General features: G+C 44.3%; 1 protein-coding gene across 1 annotated transcript in view; it reads right to left on the bottom strand.

Annotated features, from left to right (window-relative positions):
- Positions 1 to 4,455: 4,455 nt before the first annotated feature.
- The window catches only part of EXOC4 (exocyst complex component 4), a 722,726-nt gene continuing 703,525 nt past the window's right edge, over positions 4,456 to 23,656 (bottom strand). Inside the window, exon 18 of the mRNA XM_026511236.4 lies at positions 4,456 to 5,958. Coding sequence (XP_026367021.1) covers positions 5,721 to 5,958 — 238 coding nt within the window. The 3' untranslated portion in view covers positions 4,456 to 5,720. The remainder of the gene's footprint in view (positions 5,959 to 23,656) is intronic.

Below are 23,656 nucleotides of genomic sequence, written 5' to 3'. Positions count from 1 at the left end.
GGAAGAGACAGGCTGGGGGTTCCAGGCAGCTCGGACCTGCGCCTAGCTCACAGTGCCCCCAGCAGGCAGGACCTTGCATGGGGGTGACTGTGGGGCATGCCTGTGGAGGCCGGACACTGTGGCCGGGAAGCCCCTTCTGGATGAAGCCTGGAGACCCGAGACAGGACTTCCACATCTGGGGCAGCAGAGGGCGTCCGGAGCAGGGGTGGTGAAGCGCTGAGGACTCACAGATGATGATTCAGTCTTCGCCGCCATTTTCCGGCCGTGCTTTAGCAGTGGAACGCTGACACCCCCCACAGGAAGGGCAGCCTCTTCCCTACCTCCCTACCAGGAAACCACAAAAATTACTGCTGTTAAGGCGTTTGCTGAGAATAGTAAGTGGGAGCTCAGAGCCAGATTTGATTTAGAGGAAAAAAAAAAGCCATTTTTCTCACCTCAGTTTCATAGATCAATTTATGAACTTCGTTTACAGATCCCTGATCTGACCTTGCTCAGCACAGGCAGGAAGGGTAACAGCAAACTCAAGCTCTGGGGCAGGAGGCCACTCTGTCTGTTAAGGCCTGGTCCCTAACGGGTCCTGGAGCCTTCAGAGATTAATGAGATGCGCATAAAACATGGGCAGGCAGTGAGATGCAAACTCACTACCAGCTAAAGTGGAAGCAGACACTGGAGGGCAGGGGTCCTGTGCTGGAGAGGGGGCTCGAACAATGCGGTGCTGCTGTATGGCGGCTTCAGGCTTCAAGCACAAGCAGCATCCTGGACCCCACCCGGCAGATCTCAGGCCTTTCTGACAAGGAGCCCTGTCAAGGTGGCTGAGCTCCTATGCCACATCCACAGAGTAGGTTTTCTAGATATTGGGTCAGCAGCTCCTCAAAGAAACAGACAAAATAATATTAGAGTACTATTCATAATGCATATGTCATATTTGTTATAGGGCAGGTGCTGAATACCTCTTTTACTTTATACAGCAACTGTGGGATAGGAGTTGTTATTATTATTATTATCATCCCATTTCACAGATGAGGAAACTGAAGCTTAGGGCATTTAATGTTTATACAACAGCAAACCACTTCCATAAGGCTGAAGTGACATTCTGAGCCAGGGTACAGAGGATTCTTGTTTTTAATTTTTTCCCAAGATTTTATTAAATTCAAGTTCAATTCCAGTTACCATATAGTGTATTATTAGTGTCAGGGGAAGAATTTAGTGATTCATCAGTTGCATATAACACCCGGCGCTCACGACATCAAGTGTCCTCCTTAATGCCCATCACCCAGTTACCCCATTCCCCCCACCCGGGGTACAGAGGATTCTAAAACCTGAGTATTTAGTCCCCACTCCCCCAGTGCTCCAGCCGTTGGTCCAGGTATGGGTCATCGTCAACCTCCAGCTGGCTGCGCCCAGCCCCTGGACCGAAGGTTCTTGCGTCCAAGAATTTTGTAGATAGTTGGCCACAGGGAGCTGAGGAGCAGAGGAGAGTAGGAAAGGCAGTCTTAAATTCAGTCTGGGAGTGGCTCCCTCTGGGGGCTGGAAGAGGACACAGCAGATGAGAATGTCACCCGGAGCCCAGATATAGCATGTGAGGGTCTCTCCTTTGCCCCAAGGGATAAGAGAGGGGTGCCAAGTCTGAACTCTGGCGTCGGCATTGTCTGGCCACGTCGTAATGTGAGCCTTGGTTTCTTCTGCAAAGTAGGGATTTATTGAGGATCCAATGGAATAATGTGGTAAAGCATTCAGCACAGCATCTGACACATATTAAGTGTTCAGTAAGTGATATCTAAAATAACATACTAGCAATCATAAAAATAACAGCAAAAGCCAGGTGCTGTTTTCCTGATCGCTTGCAGTAAATACACTTGTGAAAAAAAGCTCGGCCTGGCAGGTAAGTTTGGAATGAAGAGATGGCCAGTTTTTCTCCCCTTCTGGGATGTATTGCAGTCAGCAGGAATGTGAGGCCACATTTCTAAAAGGGACTGAATATAATGGGAGCTGCACTCACCCAACAGCCCCTAACCTCTTTTTTTTTTCATGTGTATGTACACACACAAGCTGTATATACATTAAAAAAAAAAATACAAGTGCAGCTTTTACAGGTCCCCCTGCATTCCCAGGCTCCCAGGGGCTCCCACTCCAGGTGTGTGACTGTCCCAGCAATATTTTTAATTACAGACACGAGTCTTTGGCAGGGATGTCGAAGCGACCGCTCAGCCCAGGCACCTTTCCTCAGACTCACACCTAGCCCCATTAGCAGAACCTTCTCTTGTGTTTGCCTCTGAGTTCCCTTTTAGAGAGGCTTCCAGCTTGATTCCAGTGGCTTTTGCATCTCATTACACTCGTGATAATTAGCTATATCTCATTACAGCCCAGCCCAGCTGGAAAAGGATTAGCTGTTTTCAGGTGTAAAGCCGGGGTGGGCCTCTTACTCCACCTCTTCAAAATTCCAGGCAGGCTGCCTGCCTCAGCCAAATTAGGACAACTCCTTCCAGCTGTGCACACTCCATTACAACTTCCATTTCAGGCAAAGACTCTGCTGTATTCCACATCTGGTCACACGCTTATTAATTATGCGCTTCTTAGAACAACCAGGCCTAATTAGGACAGAGCCGAGACCTTTGCTGAGCCAAGTCTTTCTTTGTTTTCTTCTCCTTGGTACCTCATTACCCTCCCTCCAAATTAGGCCCAATTTGTTTTACGTCCCTGCCCCATTAAGACAATTGCTCTCAGGTGTGTGTGTATTTCGGCACAAACTCTGCTTTTCAAGCACAATCTGGTTGATTGGGACACTCCTTGTTTTCCTATCACCTCCTGCTCCAAGGACAGCCTCTTTCCCGGGCTTCTCATCACATTTTGCCTTCAGTGGAGTGGAGACCGGCTAGGGCTCATCGAAGCCTAATAGCTTCTGTTGTTTACGGTGAAATTTCTGTGCCCCGGTGCTGGGAGGCAGCCACAGCTCTGCTCCAGGGTGAGAATCCGGAACCCAATGGCCTCAGGCCGTTCATGGAACCTGGGAGGCAGGAATCCTGTTCCATCAACAAATGGTAAAGGGGGAACTTCCAGGCTCTGGCTAGCCAGGGAGGGCACAGTGAACAGTGAGATACAGTCCCGAACTTCCAGAAGGGCAAAGCTCAAAAGAAAGCAGCAGTTAGGCTGAAGATGTCAGTCCTCAATCCCAGGAGATGTCTTCCTAGATGAAAGGGTGGTCTTGGTGGACTGAGTGGTAAATAAAAACCCTGGGGAGGGCGAGATCGGGGTGGAAGTTGGGTAACTCTTTGTCAGACTGGAAGTATAAGCTCCATGTCCTAAGAGACTGCTTCTCTTGCTTGTCGCTACAGAAATCCCATATCACCTGAGCTGTGTAACAGGCAATTATATCTTCGTGACCAAATGAATGCAGTAGCACTAAGACATTCATGGATATGACTTGACAGGAAGATCATTGGGTTTGGTTGCCAATTCAATTTGGCTATATTTGAGTTTTTCTCCCCAAGTATTTGAAACAAATTAATGATGGTCAGGCTGAGAAAATATTCAGGCAAGAATGAAGCCCTGGAAAGGGGCTGGGCTTCTGTGAATGAAGTCCTTCCATCTGTATCGATTCGACCATCCACTGAATAGTACACTGGCTGTCCTTGACCTGTTAAAAAAATGAGTGATGCGCCATCCTACAAAGAAATCTGGGCCTTGAATGTCTTGGACAGAGAGGCACAGATCACTTTTTCTGCGCAGAACTGACATTTTTCAATCCTATCATTATTATAAGCAAAGCAGGGATTCTACTTTTCTAAACGCTCCCCCGCAGCAGCCCATCTGCCATTTTCCTGCTGGTTCTCAGTGTTCTTGGCATTCTACTCACTCCAAATCCATGTCCCTCTCCACATCCAATAAAACTATCTTAAGCACTCAACAATTCCACCCCTAGATCTTCTGGTATCCTTGTAACCACCCCAGGGTTCTATACCTAGAGAGGAAGGAAAGAGAAGAAAAGGCACAGAAGCTATGCTGGGAAGCCATGGCCACCAACCAAGAGGAGGCCTCCAAACCGAAGGGGTTGGCTCGAAGTTCCCTCATCTCCCTTCTCTCACCCCCACTTCTTGGGTAGACTACTTTCCTACAATGTTGTTTCTACGGTTTTCTCCTACGTGGATTCAACTTCTTTCCGACCAGGACTCTGAAGCACATAGATTTACAGTATTCCTTCCAGAACCCTCTGGAAGACCATCTTTCAGTTGCCTGCTGAATTCCCACCGTAGGTCCTGATTTCTAACTCAGCCCCGAGCGTACACCCTTTAGGGTTTTGCTTAGAATCCAGTGTCCATACTCTGTCTTAAAGGGAGATAATGAGGTGTCCTCCCTCACTGTCTAGTATCTGCCCCTATGCCTAGCAGCATTTGGCACACATTAGGCCCTCAGGGAATGTTTGCTGAATAAGGAACACAAGAAAAACAACACACAACATTTCAGCTTCTCAAAACATTTTTTAATTTTCTGCTTTTCCCACCAAGACCAAAGCTGTACAAATAGGTATACAATTTTGGACCATCACAATGTGAGGCAAGGTCGTGTATGGTCAAGTGTCCTTCCTGTTCTCCTCTCCACGTGTTTCCAAGGTGTGTTCTGGTCACTGCCTTGCTTTCTCCTGTGACTTATCAACCATGGGTAGCAGGAGTGCTTGGAGACTTGGGGGGCTGTGGCAGGGTCCAATGTGCCAGGAGAGGTGAGCACCCGGAACACTTTAGAAATGGCCTCAGCTGGTGGGTGCACAGAGGTTGAATGTCACGCTGTCCCATCTTCCGTGCACTCAGCTGAGTGGACCAGGGCAACTTCCTAAGGCGAGAAAGACCTAGGGGCTTATATCGAGAGCAAGTAAGCATCTAAGAATCACTCACATCCAAACAATGTTTAACTGAGAATAAAAGTTTACTACCCATTATTTTCTCTTGGAAAGTAGACATTAAAAAATCAAGAAGAGGGTTTCATTGCCTTTCATTCTTCCATTTTTGTGATTAATTTGAAGGCTTTTGGTTTGGATGCAGCAGAAGTAAAGACAAAAAGGCAATACACCGACTATAAACTGTGTACGAGCTACCGCACACAAAACTCAGCCAGGGACTGAGGTGAAAGGATCCTTCGCCCTAGCCCCAGAGGTCCTGTTTTGGTTAGGAAAACTTATTGAAAATTACAGCCACCCGAGAAGTCACTAATTTGATGTTGGCAACAGAGACAGAAAGCACTGCACATATGCTTATTTCACTGAATTGGAAACTGACAGGGTCAAGGGAGTAAAAATCTACTGTTTGTGTAAGAGAAGCCTATGAAGTGTTTTAGGAAGGGACTAAAACTGACAGAGCAGTCTGCTTTCCAAAGATTGCTGGGTAGTTGTAATTTGTGCATTCATTTTTCCAGAGTCCAATTTGATACAACCTTCCTCCCATCCCACCCTAGTCACTCAACCCTTTGGAGCTGACTGCATTAGAGTAGACGTTAAATCTAAACATTCTGTACTGCAAACCCCCTTTAGAGTTTAGAGGAGAAGCCCAAAGTAAAGAGACAAAACAACAACAACAACAAAATCCTCACGTCTTCTCTCCACTAAAGCATCAGTGTGGAGAAAAGCAAGTCTGCTCCGAATATACCAAATAACATACCAGAGAAAGAAGCAAGTATGACTGAGTAAACAAAAATGGCGCCCCCCATCCCCCCACCCCCAGCAGTGTGCCTGATTAAACTGTAGTTATTTTCTTATCCTTGGTGGCTTGCTTGATGGCAGCCTGCTCGCAAATGATCTCCTTGAGCCGCTGCAGCCTCATGTTCTGGGTGGTCTGGTCTCCCACCCCGGTCTGACTGCGGTGCAGCAAGGTCAGGGCGTGGATGTACTCTAGCTCCGTGTACTTCACACCCTGGTCTACCACCAGGTTCAGGAGTTCGTCGGCCGTGTTGTATAACATCTCGTAATACTGCCTGAGGAAGCAAGAGGGGACACTGTTCACCATCTCCATTGTCAGCCATTTCTGTGGTTTCAGTGGGAACGAACAGGCTGTTCATAAATTACTTATTCCATAAGCATTTGTCGACCACTGGACATTGTTCTAGGTCCTATGAATATAATTGGGAACAAGACAAACATGATCTCTGTCTTCTTGGAGCTCACTGCAGCTTTCTTCATGAGAATAAGTTTAAATGAAGACTCAGGGAGACCTCACATCTTTCAGGGTCTTCGTTCATTTGAGATTTGCCCTAATGTTATATTTACCTAGGAGGTTCCAAAGAAAAAGAAGTAGGGGCAGAACCAGGAGGGAGAGAATCATCTGGCAGGCACTGCAAAAGCTGTTTTTGTCTTATCAATCCCTCATTCATTTACTTATTTGTTGGAGGCTCTGTGAAATGTGTGGTTTTCTCCTCCGTAAGGTGGGCTAATAATAGTACCTACCTCTTAGGGTTATTGGAAGAATCAATTCATCCATATAAAGCACTTGGAGTGGTGCCCGACAAACATACATGCTCCGTAAGTATTAGCTATTATTATTTGAAATAACAATTATGTATTCTAGTCATGATAATAATGTAACTATGTAATGATGAACAAGGCATGACCTCTCTCCTCAAATAGCTCAGAGATCAGTTGGAAAGATAATGAAATAGGGAAATAATGATTGTGTTTCTGTTGACAAAGTTCTTTTCCACGTATTGTGTCATTTAACCCTCACTCCACCTAGGGAGCTACTAGTCACTTTTTTCAGATAAGGAAACTGAAGCACAGCCAAGTTACAGGACTTGTTTAGTGTCCCAAAGAAGTGAGGGGCTGTGGCAGGGTATGCACCCAAGTTTCTGACTCTCAGTCCAATGCTCCTTCCTCATGGATACAGATAAGAACAATGCTCCATGTGCCATGAAGGAAGTATAAATGTTATAAATTTATAGCAGAGGAAGGAGAAATCCCACCATGCGGAGGGGAAGGTGAAGAATCAAGGAAGACTTCATATGGGGTACAATATTGTCAGGCAGGGCTTCAAGGAAGGAAATTCTAGACTAGGGGGAAAGAGAAGAGCGAAGCAGACTCCTCCTGGGAAGAGGAATCTGGTTGGTCTGGGGACTGTAGCTGAACAGCAGAGTTGTGGGAAAAGGCAGTTGAGGCCAGAAGGCGGACTGTTTGACATCAGGTTAGCTAAATTAATAAAGAACCTTGGACTTATAAAGGACTTCCTTCCCTCACCCCCCAAGGTTCTGTTGAGAACAGAAGCACCATCCAGGTTGTGCTTCTGGAAGATTAAGGTGACAGTGGTACACAGAACGGTCTGGGAGGGGAGTAGCTATAATTCTGCAAAAAGCTGCAGACTTGAGATCCATTTGGCTGCAAGGCCATTGGCCTAGGTGGAGGAGAGAAGAGTAGTACATGTAAGAGAAACATGCATTACAGTGAGTCTCTAATGCAGAGCCAAGATGGGGGAGGTGGGAGTCAGGAACGAAGAAGGCAGCCACTTGCCCTTCTTAAAACCAATATTATGCCACCATTATCCCTCACGGAGTCTACACTGAGGCTCAGACTTGCATGTTTACTACAAATTACCCAGGAGGTAAAGTTGAGTATGGGCTCTGAGCCGAGCGATGGTATCACAGCTGGTTAGGCAAAGAACAGAAGAAACCTTCCCAGGCACAGTTTACTCCCTTCTGTCTTCCTGACAGGAAAGGCAGCTTGCCCTGGCGGGGCAGACCAAGGCAGAGAGCCCAAAGCAACTCCAGAGATGAAGGGATCTTGCAGATCTACCAGGATCACTGGACTTGAGTCTTGAATTTGTTTCTTGTTCATCAGGAACATCTTCATAAAAAGAACACCCTCTGGAAGAAGTAAGCTATCCTTGTAGTGAGGAATATATTCTGGGAGCTCATAATTTCAAGAGTATTTTATAAATTGTTGTTACAATGGGAATATGGTCAGTAAGGGCATTGGTGTCTTTTCACATGGCTAGTTCCTTTTCCTGCTCCGCTAAACCTCCTTTTCTAATTAACATACTCTTAAAAAAAAATACACTTTCACAAATAGTGTCTAAATTGTGGCAGGAATAAGAAGTTCTCATCTTATATTGGCAAGTTTATGAATGACGCCAGGCAGCAAAAGGGTCAACATCCTGTGTAGAGGGTCCTCTCGGGGCTAGTTTTCTGTAAATGAGTGTTCACTTTAACTTCCTGGAACCACATATTTAGAAATCACTGGTCAAAGGTAACCTTGACTGTAGACAGAGGTATTTCTAATAGAAGAGGCAAATTAACTCCAGCCTGCAGACTTCTGGGAGCCCAGTATCAGATACGGTCAGGAACTTTTCTGAAGCTTCATGTTCAGCATAAAACCCATGTGAACTACCCATACTCCACAATACATCTGTTGTAACTTAAAAATACAAATTTTAAGAAAAACTTGATGCTGTAGGAAGATGCATCATATTCACCTGATGGCTCTGCGTGTCCCTTGGCACACCATGACTTCCTCTTTTTTTTTTTTTAAATTTTTTTAAAGATTTTATTTATTTATTCGACAGAGATAGAGACAGCCAGCAAGAGAGGGAACACAAGCAGGGGGAGTGGGAGAGGAAGAAGCAGGCTCACAGCAGAAGAGCCTGACGTGGGGCTTGATCCCATAATGCCAGGATCACGCCCTGAGCCGAAGGCAGACGCTTAACTGCTGTGCCACCCAGGCGCCCCCATGACTTCCTCTCTGATATCAGCCCCTGTTTTGAGAAATGAGGCCCTGCATCATCTAATTTGGTTTCCCTTGGATGCACAGGTGAGGGAGAGAGCTGCCCATTTCGGGAACTACCTAAGAACACCTTTTAAAACTTGCTCGAAAAGAACACATATTCAAATCTAGACTTACCAAATGGAATGAGAGAGAATTTGGGGCTCATGATTCTTTCGAAGCTAGAAGGGACATGATGGCTGCAGTTCTTCAGCTAGAAAGTGCCTGGGGGGCTTATGAAAAGTGCAGATTCCTCAGGACCCACCCCAGCTACTGTGATTCCCAAAGGTCCCGGACCAGCTGGGACTCTGAATCTCTCTGGTATGGGAAGAGTTACAGAACCATTCCCATCTCCTTGAGCCAAGGAACTAAAAGCATTAGGGAAGGAGACAGAAGCAATAAGTGGATGGTGATGCTTTTCACTGAGATTAAACCAAAAGAATTGGGTTTCTTTGTATTATGATGTTGATATTTTCATCATTTATCTTAAGAAGTAACATTGAGCCCATCTAACCAGATGAAATTGGATTTCTTTTGAAAAATCTGATGAATCGTTTCCAGGGATACTGGCTGGTTTTCTGCAGAGGCCACTGTTACAGGCTGGCAGCAAACAACAAAACAAAGATGCCCGGATTTCTAGTCCTGGATCCTCCAAGTGTGATAAGTGATAAAGGGTGAGCCACTTAAGTCCTTAATGTTTCAATATCCTCTGTGCAATGAAGACCTTTGTAAATCCCAGAATGACACTCTGAAGTGGCCTCAGAGACTAAAAGAGTCCTCAAGAGCCTCAGATGAACAGTGTCCCAGAATTGCAAAGCTGGGTTATGAAACAAAATCGACAGGTAACTGATGGGGTATTTTCTGTAGTTAGGGAAAAAAAGTACCCATAACCACGATGATATATTAGGTTATAAAGAAACATAAATATTTAAAGATGGAATGAAATTCATTCATCTTGCAGAATAGTACCCAGTAGCAAAGACGACACTAAATCAGCAGAGCAACAGTTGCAATTGGAAAGGGAAAGGGTGCTACAAGGTGCCCCACGGAGAAAATAGGAAAATGCCCCAGACCGTACAATTAGAATGGGCTTCCATGATAAACACTGACACGCGAAAATGAAATCATGTAACCCGATTGGGATAAATAATTTATCGGCACTTATTGATGCTCTTATCGTCAAGCATTACAACAGCGGCCATGGCTCCCAGGCAGCACGTTTTGTATGAGATAGCACTTAGCTGCCGGGATGGGATCAGTGAACACACATTTGATTCAGGCCATTGCTGGCTCATGACTTGTACGGCAAGTCTCTTCAAAGCCCGTAACATTCGGAGGCCAACTGCCAGACGTAGACCAAAGATCCTATTCTGGAAACCAGAGTTCCAGGTCACCCTGATGGGTGGAGCAGTCTATGAGGAGGGGAGGTGGTTTCCTCCCCGTGGTTTCTCTTTCTTTTTGCTGTGCACCTTTGCACAACAGTTCCCAAAGTGGCCCGAGTGGAAAGGGAGGCAGGTGGAGGGATAGGAGAGCAGTGGGGTGATGTCACCTAGACTGGTCTCCTGCACCCAGCCCAGAATACGACAATGTTCATACTTTGCTCTGGTGCAGACAGATTATTTTTCTCATACCTTCCTCATGTTCCCCTTTTCAATGGGCTATTCTTCCCTGTGTTTTTTTCTTCTTATTTTAACGGTATTGAACTGCAACTCTTTCTCCCCATTGATTGCACTGGCAAATATTTACCCAAGGGAGGCTATGAAGGGCATGTTGGTAAGCTGCACAGGGCTCCTTTTTAAAGTTTTCAAATGGAGTTTATTTTATCTTTCTCTGATTGGGGAATTAATACACATGTCATATAGACTATATGGACTCAACACAAAGATTAAGCAGAAAAAAAGATTACTCCTATAAAGTCCGTCACAAAGACATACCACATTTTTGCATTTCCTTCTAGTTTTTGTTTTCCATATGTGATGCTCTACCAATTTCTCTATTACAGTTGAAATACTTGGGTTGATAATATTGGACATTTTGTTTCCAATTTTACTTATTTATTTATATTTTAAAAATATTTTATTTATTTTGAGAGAGAGAGAGCGAGCGCATGAGTGAGGGAGAGGCGCAAAGGGAGAGGGAGAAGCAGGCTCCCCGCTGAGCAGGGAGCCTGTATGGACATAGGGCTCAATCCCAGGACCTCGGGATCATGACCTGAGCCGAAGGCAGATGATTCACCGACGGAGCCACCCAGGTGACCCTTCGTTTCCAATTTTAAACACCTTCTTTCCTGAGGATAGATTTCCAAAGCAGATTTAGTCAAGGTAAGTGTAGTATTTAGGACTTTGGCAAATGCTGCCAAACTGCTTTCTAAAAAAGTTGCATCAATTTATCGTCCTACCAACAACATATGACAGCACCTACCTCCTCATATTCTTGTAACATACATGAAGCTAAATCATTTTTCACCTACTTATTGGTTTTTAATGTACATAGGTCTGTACGTACGTTTAAGCAAATTGTTGATACCTTTGTATATCGTGAGTACGAGTGCTCTTCGTACTTAGGAGCTCTTCCGAAATTTCCATGAACAAGAAGGAACATTCTAGTCTCTCATCCATGTTCTACCTCCCACTCTGCCATACTCCTCATAAAAGTTATCACTGCATCTCTGAAAGCTATTGCAAACAGTTTCAGCTCTCTTCTTTGTCAATTGAGGAAAGCAAGCCCCAGTAAAACCAGCCATTCCCACACAGCAACTGTCATTCGTGGACCCGCAGGCGGTCCCGAGAGTCTGGGGGGGGTGGAAAGGGGGTGCTAACTGGGGGCTGTCCACAGTCCCTGGGGGAAGCCTTTGCCATCTGCCTCTCTTTACGGGGTGGGGTCTAGAGCTAAATCCCTGAACGAAAACTGTATTTTCCATGGCTACCTAGTTATGTCTTAGGCTGGGTATGAGAATTGGTTCTTAACTGAGGTACCATTGATAATAACGTCTAAATTTTAGGTGCACTGGCATATTCAACCCTTTGACGTGACCGCTGCAATCATCCACGCTGCACAGATGAGCAAACTGAGCTATCTGTCTAAGGCCTTTGAACCCTGAACTCATTCCAAAGCCACCATTAATATGGACACAATGGAAGTGCTAAAAAGCAAAAGTACTAATTGCAAAGAAAAGTTGTATGGCAAATTTTAGTCACAATTCAGGTAATAGGGACAAAATAAAATTCACACACTAACTCAGCTCTCTGCCTTCCACTGTAATGGAACAAGCCAGAATTTCGGATATTCAAAATTCGTTTACCCACTCTGTAGTTCTATTTGAACAGCACTGGATTTGATCTGGGAAGTCAGCCCTCTAAAACAAATAATGAAGTCATGCTGCCGAGTCAGCATTCAAAAGTTACAGAAATGAGTTTTGGCTTTTTCATTCTGTCACCTATTTCTTGCTTTTTGCCCCTCTGAATGGGTAATGGACAAAGTGACCTTTCTTTCCAAAAGTTGGCTGCCCTTCTGATTACTTTCTTGAGGAAGAGGGATAATTAAGTAATGTAATGGTGAAGCCTTTCTCATCTAGTCCTTCCTGAGATAATGAAAGTAATAATGTCAACAAGAGAACTGGGCTCTGAAGTGGACTTCTTAAATTTAAGTTTTGAAGGAGGAAAATGTGACCTGAATGTAACTTAGTATTGACAGTAGCCCCCCACCTTCTTTTTAGCCAATAGTTGCAGCATTTTGAGAACTTTAATAAAAAACCCAGTAGTAGATGGGTCACTAAATTGTTGGGTAGAACATTCAACTCTTGTTTTTCTCTGTTCACTCAGTGGCATACATGGTAATAAGCAGGGAAATGGAGAAAGAGAAAAGAAAGGAACTGAATAATCCATAAACTAGATAATCATCCCATAAATAATTAAGAGGTAGTTAGAGCAGAAAGACTTAGAGAGAAGTAAATACTCAAGAGATCAACTCAGCTCAGATTCTGGTTAAGTCTTTCACTCCCCGCTAACTAGTTGTGTGACCTCGGACAAAGGCTGTCGGCTCTTTGGACTTCTGCTTCCCATACGGAAAACAAAGAGGTCAGAGCAGATGCTACTTAAGCATTTCTGGATTTTAAAACCTTTATAGCATCCTCCGCTTGCTCCTTTAAAACCATGGGCTTCCATCGGAATTAGCTGATGCTGATTTTCCCTGAACCCAGTAGGCGAGACGCTGCAGTGACTGATTTGGGGACATTCTGAGCAAGTGTGTACTTTCCAGACCAATAATAAAATGGATGGTAATCCTGTGTGTCAGAAGAATAAATTAGTTTATTAAAAAATATAATATAATTGCTCTCATTTGTCTTCCCCTTCAAAGAGCTTCGAGTTTATTACAGACATGATTGAAAATTCTAATTTGAAATCGTGGAAGTTATTTCCATTTTGGGAATGAGAAAACTCAGGTAGAGAAGAGCTAAATAATTTTCAGAGAGCTAGTGGCAGAATTAGATTTATGTTCTATAGGGATAGTTTCAAACATTCCAGGTTTCTGTTCTGATCAGGGCATTCCAGAAGATAAGTGCGGTCTTTAGAAAAGACCGTGTAGAAATTCCCGCAGCTGGTGGCAGTAGAAAATCGTTCAAGAGGTAGTCAGAGCGTGAGAATCTGCTGCACTAAGGCTTGCACGGGCTTGACAGGTCATCTACCTACATTTTCTTCATGCACACTGCCTTCATCGACAGCACCACACTTAAACCGCAGTTACGTGCTGGCCGCGTCCTGAAAACCAGCACCCTTCAGTAGTACTTGGGGGGGGGGGGTAATCTCTCCCAAGGAGATGTTAAAAGCTAAAGTTGGCTGTGTTCATCCTTCTCGGGAACGTACCCTGGTATTTTTGATAGCAACCCCCAGAGCCTTGCTTTGTATCAGAAAACACAATCACTCAAAACAAAGGAATTCCTTGGAGATCCATCGCTTTTGAGCTGATGACCCTCTCCCAAGCTCACTTATAGTCCCTGAAATGGGAAGAAAATTTCTTCTTGTTCCCTCAGCTAGAAATCTTGCTCCCCACCTTCGCAACACCTTCTAAATTTATAATATCTGTGGCTGAAATTTCTTCCTCAACAACTTAAGGATTCATATGTCACTCTCTGCTCCATCAGATAATTTTTTAAATTAAGTTTTCTACAGCGGGGCTAGAGGAAGATCTGCATTTTAAATTCAGTACAATTAAAACTGGGTCTCTTTGGTCTGGCACTGCCTTCGGTCAAACCCCATTTGTGTGAATAATTATTCAGTCCATTAAGAAGTCTGCTCAACTCCTTCTCCCATTTTGAAGGTTTTAATAAATATTGATCAGGCACATTTCTGTTTGCACTTGCCAAAGCAATTCTGATGGATTCATCTTCTGATGTTATCAAATAATGAAATATGAAAGAGTGAATAGAATTACCCTCTTGTTCTGTGATTTTTTATTTAGGTCCTTCATTTTACTTTCATAATTGTGTTTGTCTCATACTCCTGTAAACGCTCTTTTGATTATCAAAAGGTGAATCCAGGTTAAGGAGAGTTATGCTGTGCTGAATATCACTTTAGAGAGTTTTTTCAATTAAAAAAAATAATTTATCGAATACCGTAGGTTGATAAAAGGAGATGGTATTAGGTACTTTGGGGATCTCAAAGCTACATACTGTTTACCAATTAGCACAAGGTCCTTATACCGTATATTATCTGTATTTCCCAGATTGGCCAACCAACTGGGAAACAGCTGCTGACATACGCAGCACAAAAATAATTCAGAGGCCCTATGGCTTTTTCAGTTTTAAGCATTTATCAACTTTTCAATAAATAATGCAAAGGATTTCTTCAAAGGAAAATCTAGTATTATTATCACTAGTATTTAGGAAGCTCTAATAACATCTTAAAAGTTAATACAGTAGTGCCCCCTTATCCACAGTCTTGCTATCTGCGGTTTCAGTTACCGGTGGTCAACAATGGGCCACAAGCAGATGACTCTCCTCTTGACGTATCACTAATAGCAGCCTCATGCTACGTCACACACCTACGTCATCCACCTCACTTCATCTCATCACATGGGCATTTCATCATCTCCCCTCATCACAAGAAGGATGAGTACAAGGTATTCTGAGGAAGACCACATAACTTTTCTTACAGTAGATTGTTATAATTGTTCTGTTTGTTATTAGTTCCTGTTATTGATCTCTTACTGTGCCTAATTTACAAATTAAACTTTGCCAAAGGTATTATGTATCGGAAAAAGATAGTATATACAGGGTTGAGCGCTATCCGTGGTTTCAGGCATCCGTGGTGGAGTCTTGGAAGTTATTCCTTGCACATAAGGGGGGACTACTGTGTAACAGAAAATTACAGAGGTACAGTCAGTCCTTGGCTTCAAGAAGTTTCTTTTAGCTACACTTAAAAAAATACAACTCAGACCCAGATCAAAGGTATCTAGGACACTAGGTAAATACTTCAAAGTAAAATAAATCTGGGCTTGCCAGCCTGCCCATTACGTTCCTCTCTCTTGGTATGTGGGAAAGAAGAGAGGAGCTGGAGGGTGCTAGACAAGGAACAGAAGCCAAGCATAGGATTCTGCCCCTGACGACCAGTTAGTGATGCGATGGAGCTGGCGTTGGGTTTCCATATTTATAATATGGAGATCCTTCTCTACCTGTAAGTGTTTGGGGAGAAAGGTCAGTGAGAACAGGCATGGACTACATGGCTTCGATGGAAAAACCTGCCATCAGAATATTAAGCCAATGAGGCCAAGGTAATGGATTTATTCCGGGAGCTGCCAGTTAGTTCTGTTCTTTAGCCATTGACTCTGCTCCTAGCCAGCTACCTCACATGTGTGTTTAGACAAGGTTTAGACAAGGCTGAATGGAGAGTTCACTGCACGCCATTATCACTGCTGGGGAGCCCAGATGCAAGAACTGCTATTCAGCCATCAGTTGGCAAAGTTACTCAAACCCTTACTAATGATTTTTGGTCCTAGTTAGGGACCCCAGCACGCTTCTCAGTATTGTTATGGGGGATTTCTCTACTTTGCTGAGACAAAACAAAACAAAACAAAAAAAAAACAAACAAACCAAAAAACCAAAAACCCACAAACAAACAAACAAACAAAACCTCCGTATCTTTTAGGACTGAAGGGCCAGAAAGAAAAAACAGGTTTGGCAGAGGAATAAAAAAATCAGCAGATTATTTGAAAAGCGTGAGCATATGCAAATCAGCAGGTCCCAATGGCAAATAGTCCAGGGCGTTATTTACTAAACCCTCAGGTTATTTACAGAAGCGAGAAAACCTAAATAAACCAAAGCTACAAAATGGGCCACCTGAGATTCAAGGACATGTGACTCAGAACGGTTGTCAATTAGAAAAATGATAGACTAAATCGGAAAGAGCTAATGGAAATATGTACACTATCCAGCAGGGTTTAATTAAAAACCCAAATACTCTGACAAATGTGACGGATAGCCTTGGGTAGCAATGTGAATTTGGTGGATGAAAAGACCACTGTGGCTGATACATGTTTGGATGTCAGTGAACCATTTTATACGGTGCCTCAAAAAAAAACCCCCCCCAAAAAACAAAAAAAAAACCCTAGCAAAATGAATTTATTTTGAATGGCTACCCCTGATGGACACAGGCTGAAGAACAAACAAAGGGTAATGATACAGGCAAATCAACAGATTCAGAAAGCATCTAGTGAATGCTGAGGACAGTGGCTTATAATGGATCTCACTTAATACCTTAATTAACGTGAGAGCACAGGCAAGTGCCACAAAGGGCAAATGTTACTAAATGGGGAAGGGCGTGAACAGCAACAAAGAAAGAGAAAGAATGTAAAGGGCTCCAGAGAATTCAGAGTTAGGGGCAGAAAAACAACGAAATGAGACACATGTTGGAAAAACCCAAGTGAATCTCTCTGGAAGAAATTCTACCTTTCTGTATTTCATAGTGGGGAGAAACCTTAGAACAGCACTGGTAAAAATGGTTCATGAGGTTATGTGTGGGGAGGAAGGTGGCGGGGTGGGGAGGAAGGTGGCGGGGTGGGGGGGAAGGGCATGGAACCAGAGAATTTTCTTACTACCTAAAAAAAAAAAAAGTACCAGTTATAGGGCAAGGAGGTGACGATAACCCCTCCTTTGTTATGCTTCATGGTTCTGTATTGCTTTATACTCTAAGCCAATTGAAAGAAAATCGGAAAAGAGCATCACATGGGATTAAAGGAACAGAAGGCTGGAGGAAAATAGAGGATTAGAAGAAATTCAGTTCAATGTTTGCTCCAATGTCAGCTTATCAATGAGTGAGGTTTTCCCTGACCACCTTCTCAAAAATACCTGCCCCCCTTATCAGGCTTTGTCCTTTGAGCTTCACTTCTGTCTAGGATCGATCTTCATCTAAACATAAATATATATTAAAAATGTTTTCTGGGCACCATTACATTTTTATATTATACATATTTAAAAAAATGTACGTACATATAAAATTAGAGACACAGCATCTTTTAGTGTTTAAGATGATGGACTCAGGAGCCAGCGACCTACGTTCGAATCCTAGTTCCATCTCTTACTATTTCTACGCTCTTGGGCAATTTACTAATCTCTCTGTGACTTCTTTCCTTCATGTGAGAAAGGAAATAGTAATATTGGGCTGTTACAAGGATCAAATGATGAGGAAGAGTGGCTGGAACGGAGTAAGTGTTGTTTAAGTGTTTACTACATAAATGTCTGCCGCCCCCTTCCAGAACACAGGGGCTGTGACAGCAGGGTGGGATTCTGTCTCACTCCTTGTTACCCCCTGGCCCGAGAATAAGACATCTAGTGGGTGTGGAATCAATGAAAAAGAATGAATGAATGAGAGAGCCAACAGTCATTAAGTGACAGAGGACAAAGTAAAAAGCAGCCTGTGATTCTTCAACGCTGAGCGGGGAGCAACTATGAATAAAATAGTTGCTTCGTGCAAAAGGCAGAGAGGTCTTCTGACACAGCTCTGGGAGGGAGACGTGGAGCACCTCTGTGTGGGACAAGTGGCTGCAGATAAAAAAGGGGAGGACAGAGGGAAGAGACCCATTTCGGCTAATGGTGTGCAATCTTCCATCTTTTGTTTCATTCTCTGGTGGAATTAGACACAAATCCCACAACTTTTACCTGAGGCGTATGACCTTGGACATTTCTTGGTTTGTCTGAACTTCCAGTATCTTCATTTATACATGGGGTAAGTAATATAACATCACAAGTTAAGTTTGAGGATTAAATCAAATGGCATGGTAGGACACGTGCCGTGTAAAAACGGGAGCAACAGCAGCTAACTTTACTGAACACTTACTACCTACTCTGTACCGGCCCTGTAGATGGTATGTCTTTGGATCCTCAGGACTGTCTGAGGTACCATATTCTCCTCACTGAAATGTTTTTTTTTACTAATCCTTTCCCTGTGCCTCAGAAGAGGGGTTTCTTTTCTTTCTTTTTCTAAGATAAACCGTATGCCTTTGATCCCAACGCCTTTAGGACCCTGCTAGGGTTTGGTTTGGTTTTGAACGCCTGTATCTAGTATCTACCCCTTTCCCTGGTTCTTTTATGTCTGCCTTCAAACATCCTTATGTTTCTCCTCTTTTGAAAACAAAAAACAAAACAAAAAAACAAATCCAAACAACAATCCCCAAGTCCTCCATGCAATTCTTCTGTCCACTCTCTCTCTCGTTTTTTCTCCTTTTCATTGTTCAGTTTCTTGAACAAATCATTTGTATTCACTGTTTCTCCTTCTAAAGCGTCCATTTTGTCTGAAACTACATTTAAAAAAGTCACCAATGAGATCCTAGTAGATCAGCACAATGGCTTTTACTTAGTACTCTTCCCCTTGATGATTTTCCATCCTGAACTCAACTCTCTTTGAGCCACGTTACTAGATCCTTCTCCAGCTCCCTCAGAGTCTTCCATTTCTTCCCTGGCTCCTCCTCTGTCTGTTTGCGGCAAGCATTCCTCACAGGCAGGCCTTGGCCCTTCCTTCTCCTCTCTCTGCTTCCCAAAGTCTTACCTGTACATGAGATGTTTTTCCTCAAGATCTGGTCTCTCAACAGCTCATAGCTTCATTTTCATGGATTTCCAGACATTTCTACCACATGCCCTTCTCAGGTGCCTAACTTCCAAAGTTTGCAAAACCTCAAAATATCAATGTCACTTTTGACTCTTGTCTGATTGTCACCATGTCTATCAGTGTAACATCTGTTATGCTCCTTGCTTATTTCCAGTCTCATTACTGCAGATCGGAGTCTCTTCTCAGTAGGCCATGACAACTATCTCCTATTGGAGTCTCTCGCGCTTACTCACTCGCCCAGACTAATCTCTGGTTCCAACCAGATCAGATTACTATTCTGAAAAATACAAACAAACCAGCCCAAAACAAACAAGCAAGCAAGCAAACAAACAAACAAACAAACAAATCTTGTGTGTTCACTGGGTCAACAGGACCAGGTCCCCCAACTTGAAACACTGACATCCGAGGTGGCCCCCATTCCACCTTTTCTTCCAACTTCCCCTGGCATCAACCTTCTACTTAAGCCAAACTGAGCTGGTCAATGTCCCTAGAACATACTTTGCCCTTTTTGGCACTGGACTTGTGTCTCAAAGCCTAAATACCCCTCACGATTGATGAAATCTCTCTCCACCGTGCAGCTTCTCCCTGAACAACTTCTTCCTTCTCTGTTAGCTGCATGGGTCCCCATTTAACGTGTGACTTTCCGAGCAGTATCTGCTTTTGCAAGAGGTTATTAAGATTCTTTATGAACTGGTGATACAATAAAAAAAGTTACTAGGGTCTAACAGGAGGATATGATAGTACCTGCCACACAGGGTGTTAGGAGGATTTATTGAGCTAATACCTGTAAAGTGCTTAAAACAGTGCCTGGAACCTAATATACAAGTGTTCGTTAAATGAGCGAAATACAAGGTACAAAAACGCCTATAGTACAAAGCCTCGTTTCCCACTCCTGTCTCCTAGCTATCCACCCTGTTTCCCTTCCTAGAGACCATCACCGTTACTAGTTTTCTGGGTATCCTTCCAAATACACTTTACACATACACCAGCGTGGTTTTGTGTGTGTGTGTGCACGTACGTGCACATAGATTTAAAGAGAAATGGTGTTTACATGCTCTTCTGCACTTGGCTTTTCCCACTTAACAATATATCTTGGAGATGGTTCCACTTCAGTACATATCGACCTGCCTCATTCTTCTTAATGGCTGCAGAGGACTCAATTGTTTGGAGGTATCATAATATATATTTATTATCTTCTCCCAGAATGCAGGCTTCCTGATGACAAAGACGATGTCTTACGACTCTCCGTAGCTTCCTCAGCGCTTATATAGTGCCTTTCAAAACCATTCTTTGTCTATTTGCTCAACAAACATTTGAGCATCAATTACGCATCAGGTAGTCTCTAATAGGTTCCGGGGCTGCCGAAGTGAGTAAAACTCTGCTCTCTGGAGAGGACAGTAGCCACGTGATTACAGCAGTATGACAGCAGCTGTAATAAAGGTACACATGAGACTCCCCAAGATCGCAGACGGGGGGACTGTACACTTCTTAGAGCAGTCAGGGCAGGCTGTTTGGAGGTGGCGTCGTCGGTGGAGGGGCAAACATGAGGGGAAGAAAGTGCTTCATGCAATGGAATGTGTGAACTGGTTAGGGAAGTGGGAAGAATAGGTCATTTGGGGGGGAGGGGGTTTCAGATGGTTTAGTCCTCACTGGGGCGCAAGGGATTTGTGGAGGGGGAGGGAGGGGCAGGAGGTCAACAAGGTAAGCTGGGGCCAGGTGAACACGGACCTTGTGTGTCATGCCACAGACCTTGGACCTTCATGGGAAGGTAGAATGAGGGGACGAGGGTGAGACTGACTTAGAGTTGTTAACCTTTTATCTTGTCTATGTTGTTACAACTAAACGATCATCTATCATTACCAGCATTTTTTATTTTAAAGATTTATTTATTTGAGAGAGAGCGAGTGAGTGTAAACACAAGTAGGGGGAGGGGCAGAGGGAGAGAATCCTCAAGCAGACTCCCTGCTGAGTGCAGGGCCCCATGTGGGGCTCGATCCCATGACCCATGAGTTCTCAACTGAGCAGAAACCAGGAGTCAGACGCTTAACCGACTGAGCCACCCAGGCACCCTTATTGCCAGGATATAATAAAAAAAAGGCATTTTAATACTCCTCAAGTAGGAAGGTAATTCTTTCAGAACAAAAAATTACGTTTTCTTTGATGAGAAACTCACTATGTGATCATTATTTTTCTCATTGTCCTAAAGTGAGGACACTTTTGCTTCAGTGTACACGTGGCACTGGGGAGCCAGCGCTGCCGTTGATGGGAAGGCATCTCAAGACAGACGGTTTGAGAAACAAGTTAGACATGAGGACAGCTGGGTTGTAGGAAGATCTCTCGGGCTGCAGGGTATAGGCGGCCCCTCTGAGAAGCAAGGGAGCTTCCGAATGTCGATTACCCAGCTTCTCCCTGGTTTGCTCAATTTCTCCTGGTCAGACCGTATCAGTGTTCTAGGGGTCCTCACCACGTCCCCAAGCATGTAGCTGCACAAAATCGGCCTCACAGACAGAGCTGGATGCCAACACCTCAGGAGAAAAACACAGCCTGTTGTCACCTCTAGTGCCTTCTGTTCAGCTCAACACTGACATGGGACCACGACAACACACTCAGCCAGCCAGATGGAGAAGAGGCAGAGAGGGAAGGGCGGGCGGCAGCAGGAACAGAAGACCGCAGGAGGGACACCTTTTACGAAAAGGTACCTTCTATCTCTACTCCTCCACCGGGCTGCTCGAAGAAACGAGGCAGGGAGGACTAAGATGTATGTGGTCATAGATAAAATTCTAAATTAGGAGTGCGACCATCACCTTATTTCATCTCTCGACAACCGCACACAACAGGGTTGATAACCTTAGCCTGGCAGATAAAGAGAGAATCTGAGAGAAAGGTCACAAGTCTTCATGGACTGACACGGGATTCCAAGCCTGGTCCGTGGGAGTCTCTCCTACGGTCCTGGGGATGCTGGGAGCACTGGTAACTCAGAGCGTCCTATGGCAGAGGAAGAATTTACACCAGATTCTTCGCTTCCAATCGGGATTTGAGTCTGGGGAGGGGGTCTGGAGGGATATGAGGTATAACAGGATATAATTAACCACGGGGAAATTCATTCTGAGGGTCTGCAGAGAACATCCCGCGTGGAGGGACAGAATAGCAATTTTTTAAAAACTGGCCCTTTCCGTATAAAAGATGAATGCGAGACTGTTCAACAACGCCGTTCTCCTAAGTCTATAAATAAAGAGAGCGGTGTTTGATGGGGAAAATATATATAGCATTTGCATTCTTTTTGTAGGAAGAAAAAAGTATCAGATTTGAAAAACCTCCCAGAAAGGGCACCTCATGAGAGGAAGGTCTTTGAGCGCGGTTAATACCTCTATTTAAATGCTAATGATAATCTATAGCTCCGGACCACACAAAAACGAAAGTTTTTCAAAGACCGTAAAATGAATTTAAGATGAAAACTTAATTTCCTGAATAAAAGATTTTTTATTTCGGCAAAGAAGCGAATACATGGAATTGCACGAGAGGAAAACCCTGCTGACCAGGGCACAAATCAGCGGGCAAAAACACAGCGGGCCAGGCTAATGGCAGGGCCAGGGGGCTGCCCTGTCACAAATCGGGGTCTCCCCTCCAAAGACTTTCCTTTGGAGCTCAGCGTTTGCCCCAGATTGTACCTGATGGAGGGTGCGGCTTCCCAGCCTGACCCCCGTACCGGCCGCTGTGCAGGGAGCGCTGGTGTTTGGAAGGAAAGCTGGAGCCCCAGGCAAGGAGGAGGCACAAGGCCAGAGGGTCACTGGACCCAGAAGAGGGAGGAGGACAGAGTGCACAGCACGGGGCTCCTGGGAGGTTTAGTGCTGCTTTATTTCCCATGGGAACCAACACACATGAATGCAGTGACCGAGGCCGGGAGGTAGCCGGAAAACGTCTGTTGTGTAATCCGAATACCGCAGAGCCTGCAAGGCCACGCGCTCCTTGTGGCTGCGCAGGGACAGCCACTCAGAAGAGTGACATTCAACACAATCAGGAAGTACCTGGGGGCGGGGGTAATGACTACGAAGGGGGCGCACAAGGAGGCCTCTGGGCTGTTTTGTTCTTTTTTTTTTTTTTTTAAAGATTTTATTAATTCATTTGGGAGCCCACGCAGGAGCCTGCGAAGAGGCAGAAGCAGGCTTCCCGCTGAGCAGGGAGCCTGAGGTGGGACTCGATCCCAGCGTCCTGGGATCATGACTTGAGCCGAAGGCAGGCGTTTAACGCTTAACGACTGAGCCACCCAGGCGCCCCAATGGATACGTATTTTTAACTCAGCCTTGCATCCTAACATTACAACAAACGCTGATTTTATGAACTTTGAAAACATTACGGGGGTAAAAGAAGCTAGTCACAAAAGACCATGTGTTCTGTGATTCTGTTGAAATGGACTAGCCAGAAGAGGCAAATCCACAGAGATGGAAAGGAGATGAGTGGCTGCCGGGGAGGCAGTCGGGAAACGAGGAGTGCCTGCTAATGGATACAGGGTTTCCTTCTGGGGTGATGAAAATGCTCTCAAATTATCTGGTGATGATGGCTGCCTAACCCTAGACCATACAAAAAACCCCAAATGAACCGCACACTTTAAAAGGGTTAATGTTTATGGTATGTAAATTATATCTCAAGCTGTTATAAAAATGCTAATTTTATGAACTACAGCCCTGACTTCTTTAACTATACCGACAATGTACACCCACAGCCAGTAGTGTGAAGACTGATCCATTAATCAAGACATGTGCTGCAGCTCAATGTTTGCCTGGGACATCTGCAGAAAAGATTTTGTCTGCTGACAGATATGGAAACATTGTCA

Source organism: Ursus arctos, unplaced genomic scaffold (genome assembly GCF_023065955.2).
Source record: "Ursus arctos isolate Adak ecotype North America unplaced genomic scaffold, UrsArc2.0 scaffold_3, whole genome shotgun sequence".
NCBI classification, from domain to species: domain Eukaryota; kingdom Metazoa; phylum Chordata; class Mammalia; order Carnivora; family Ursidae; genus Ursus; species Ursus arctos.
The sequence above is the reverse complement of the archived record's forward strand: the minus strand, read 5'-3'. Positions and strand labels throughout refer to the sequence as shown.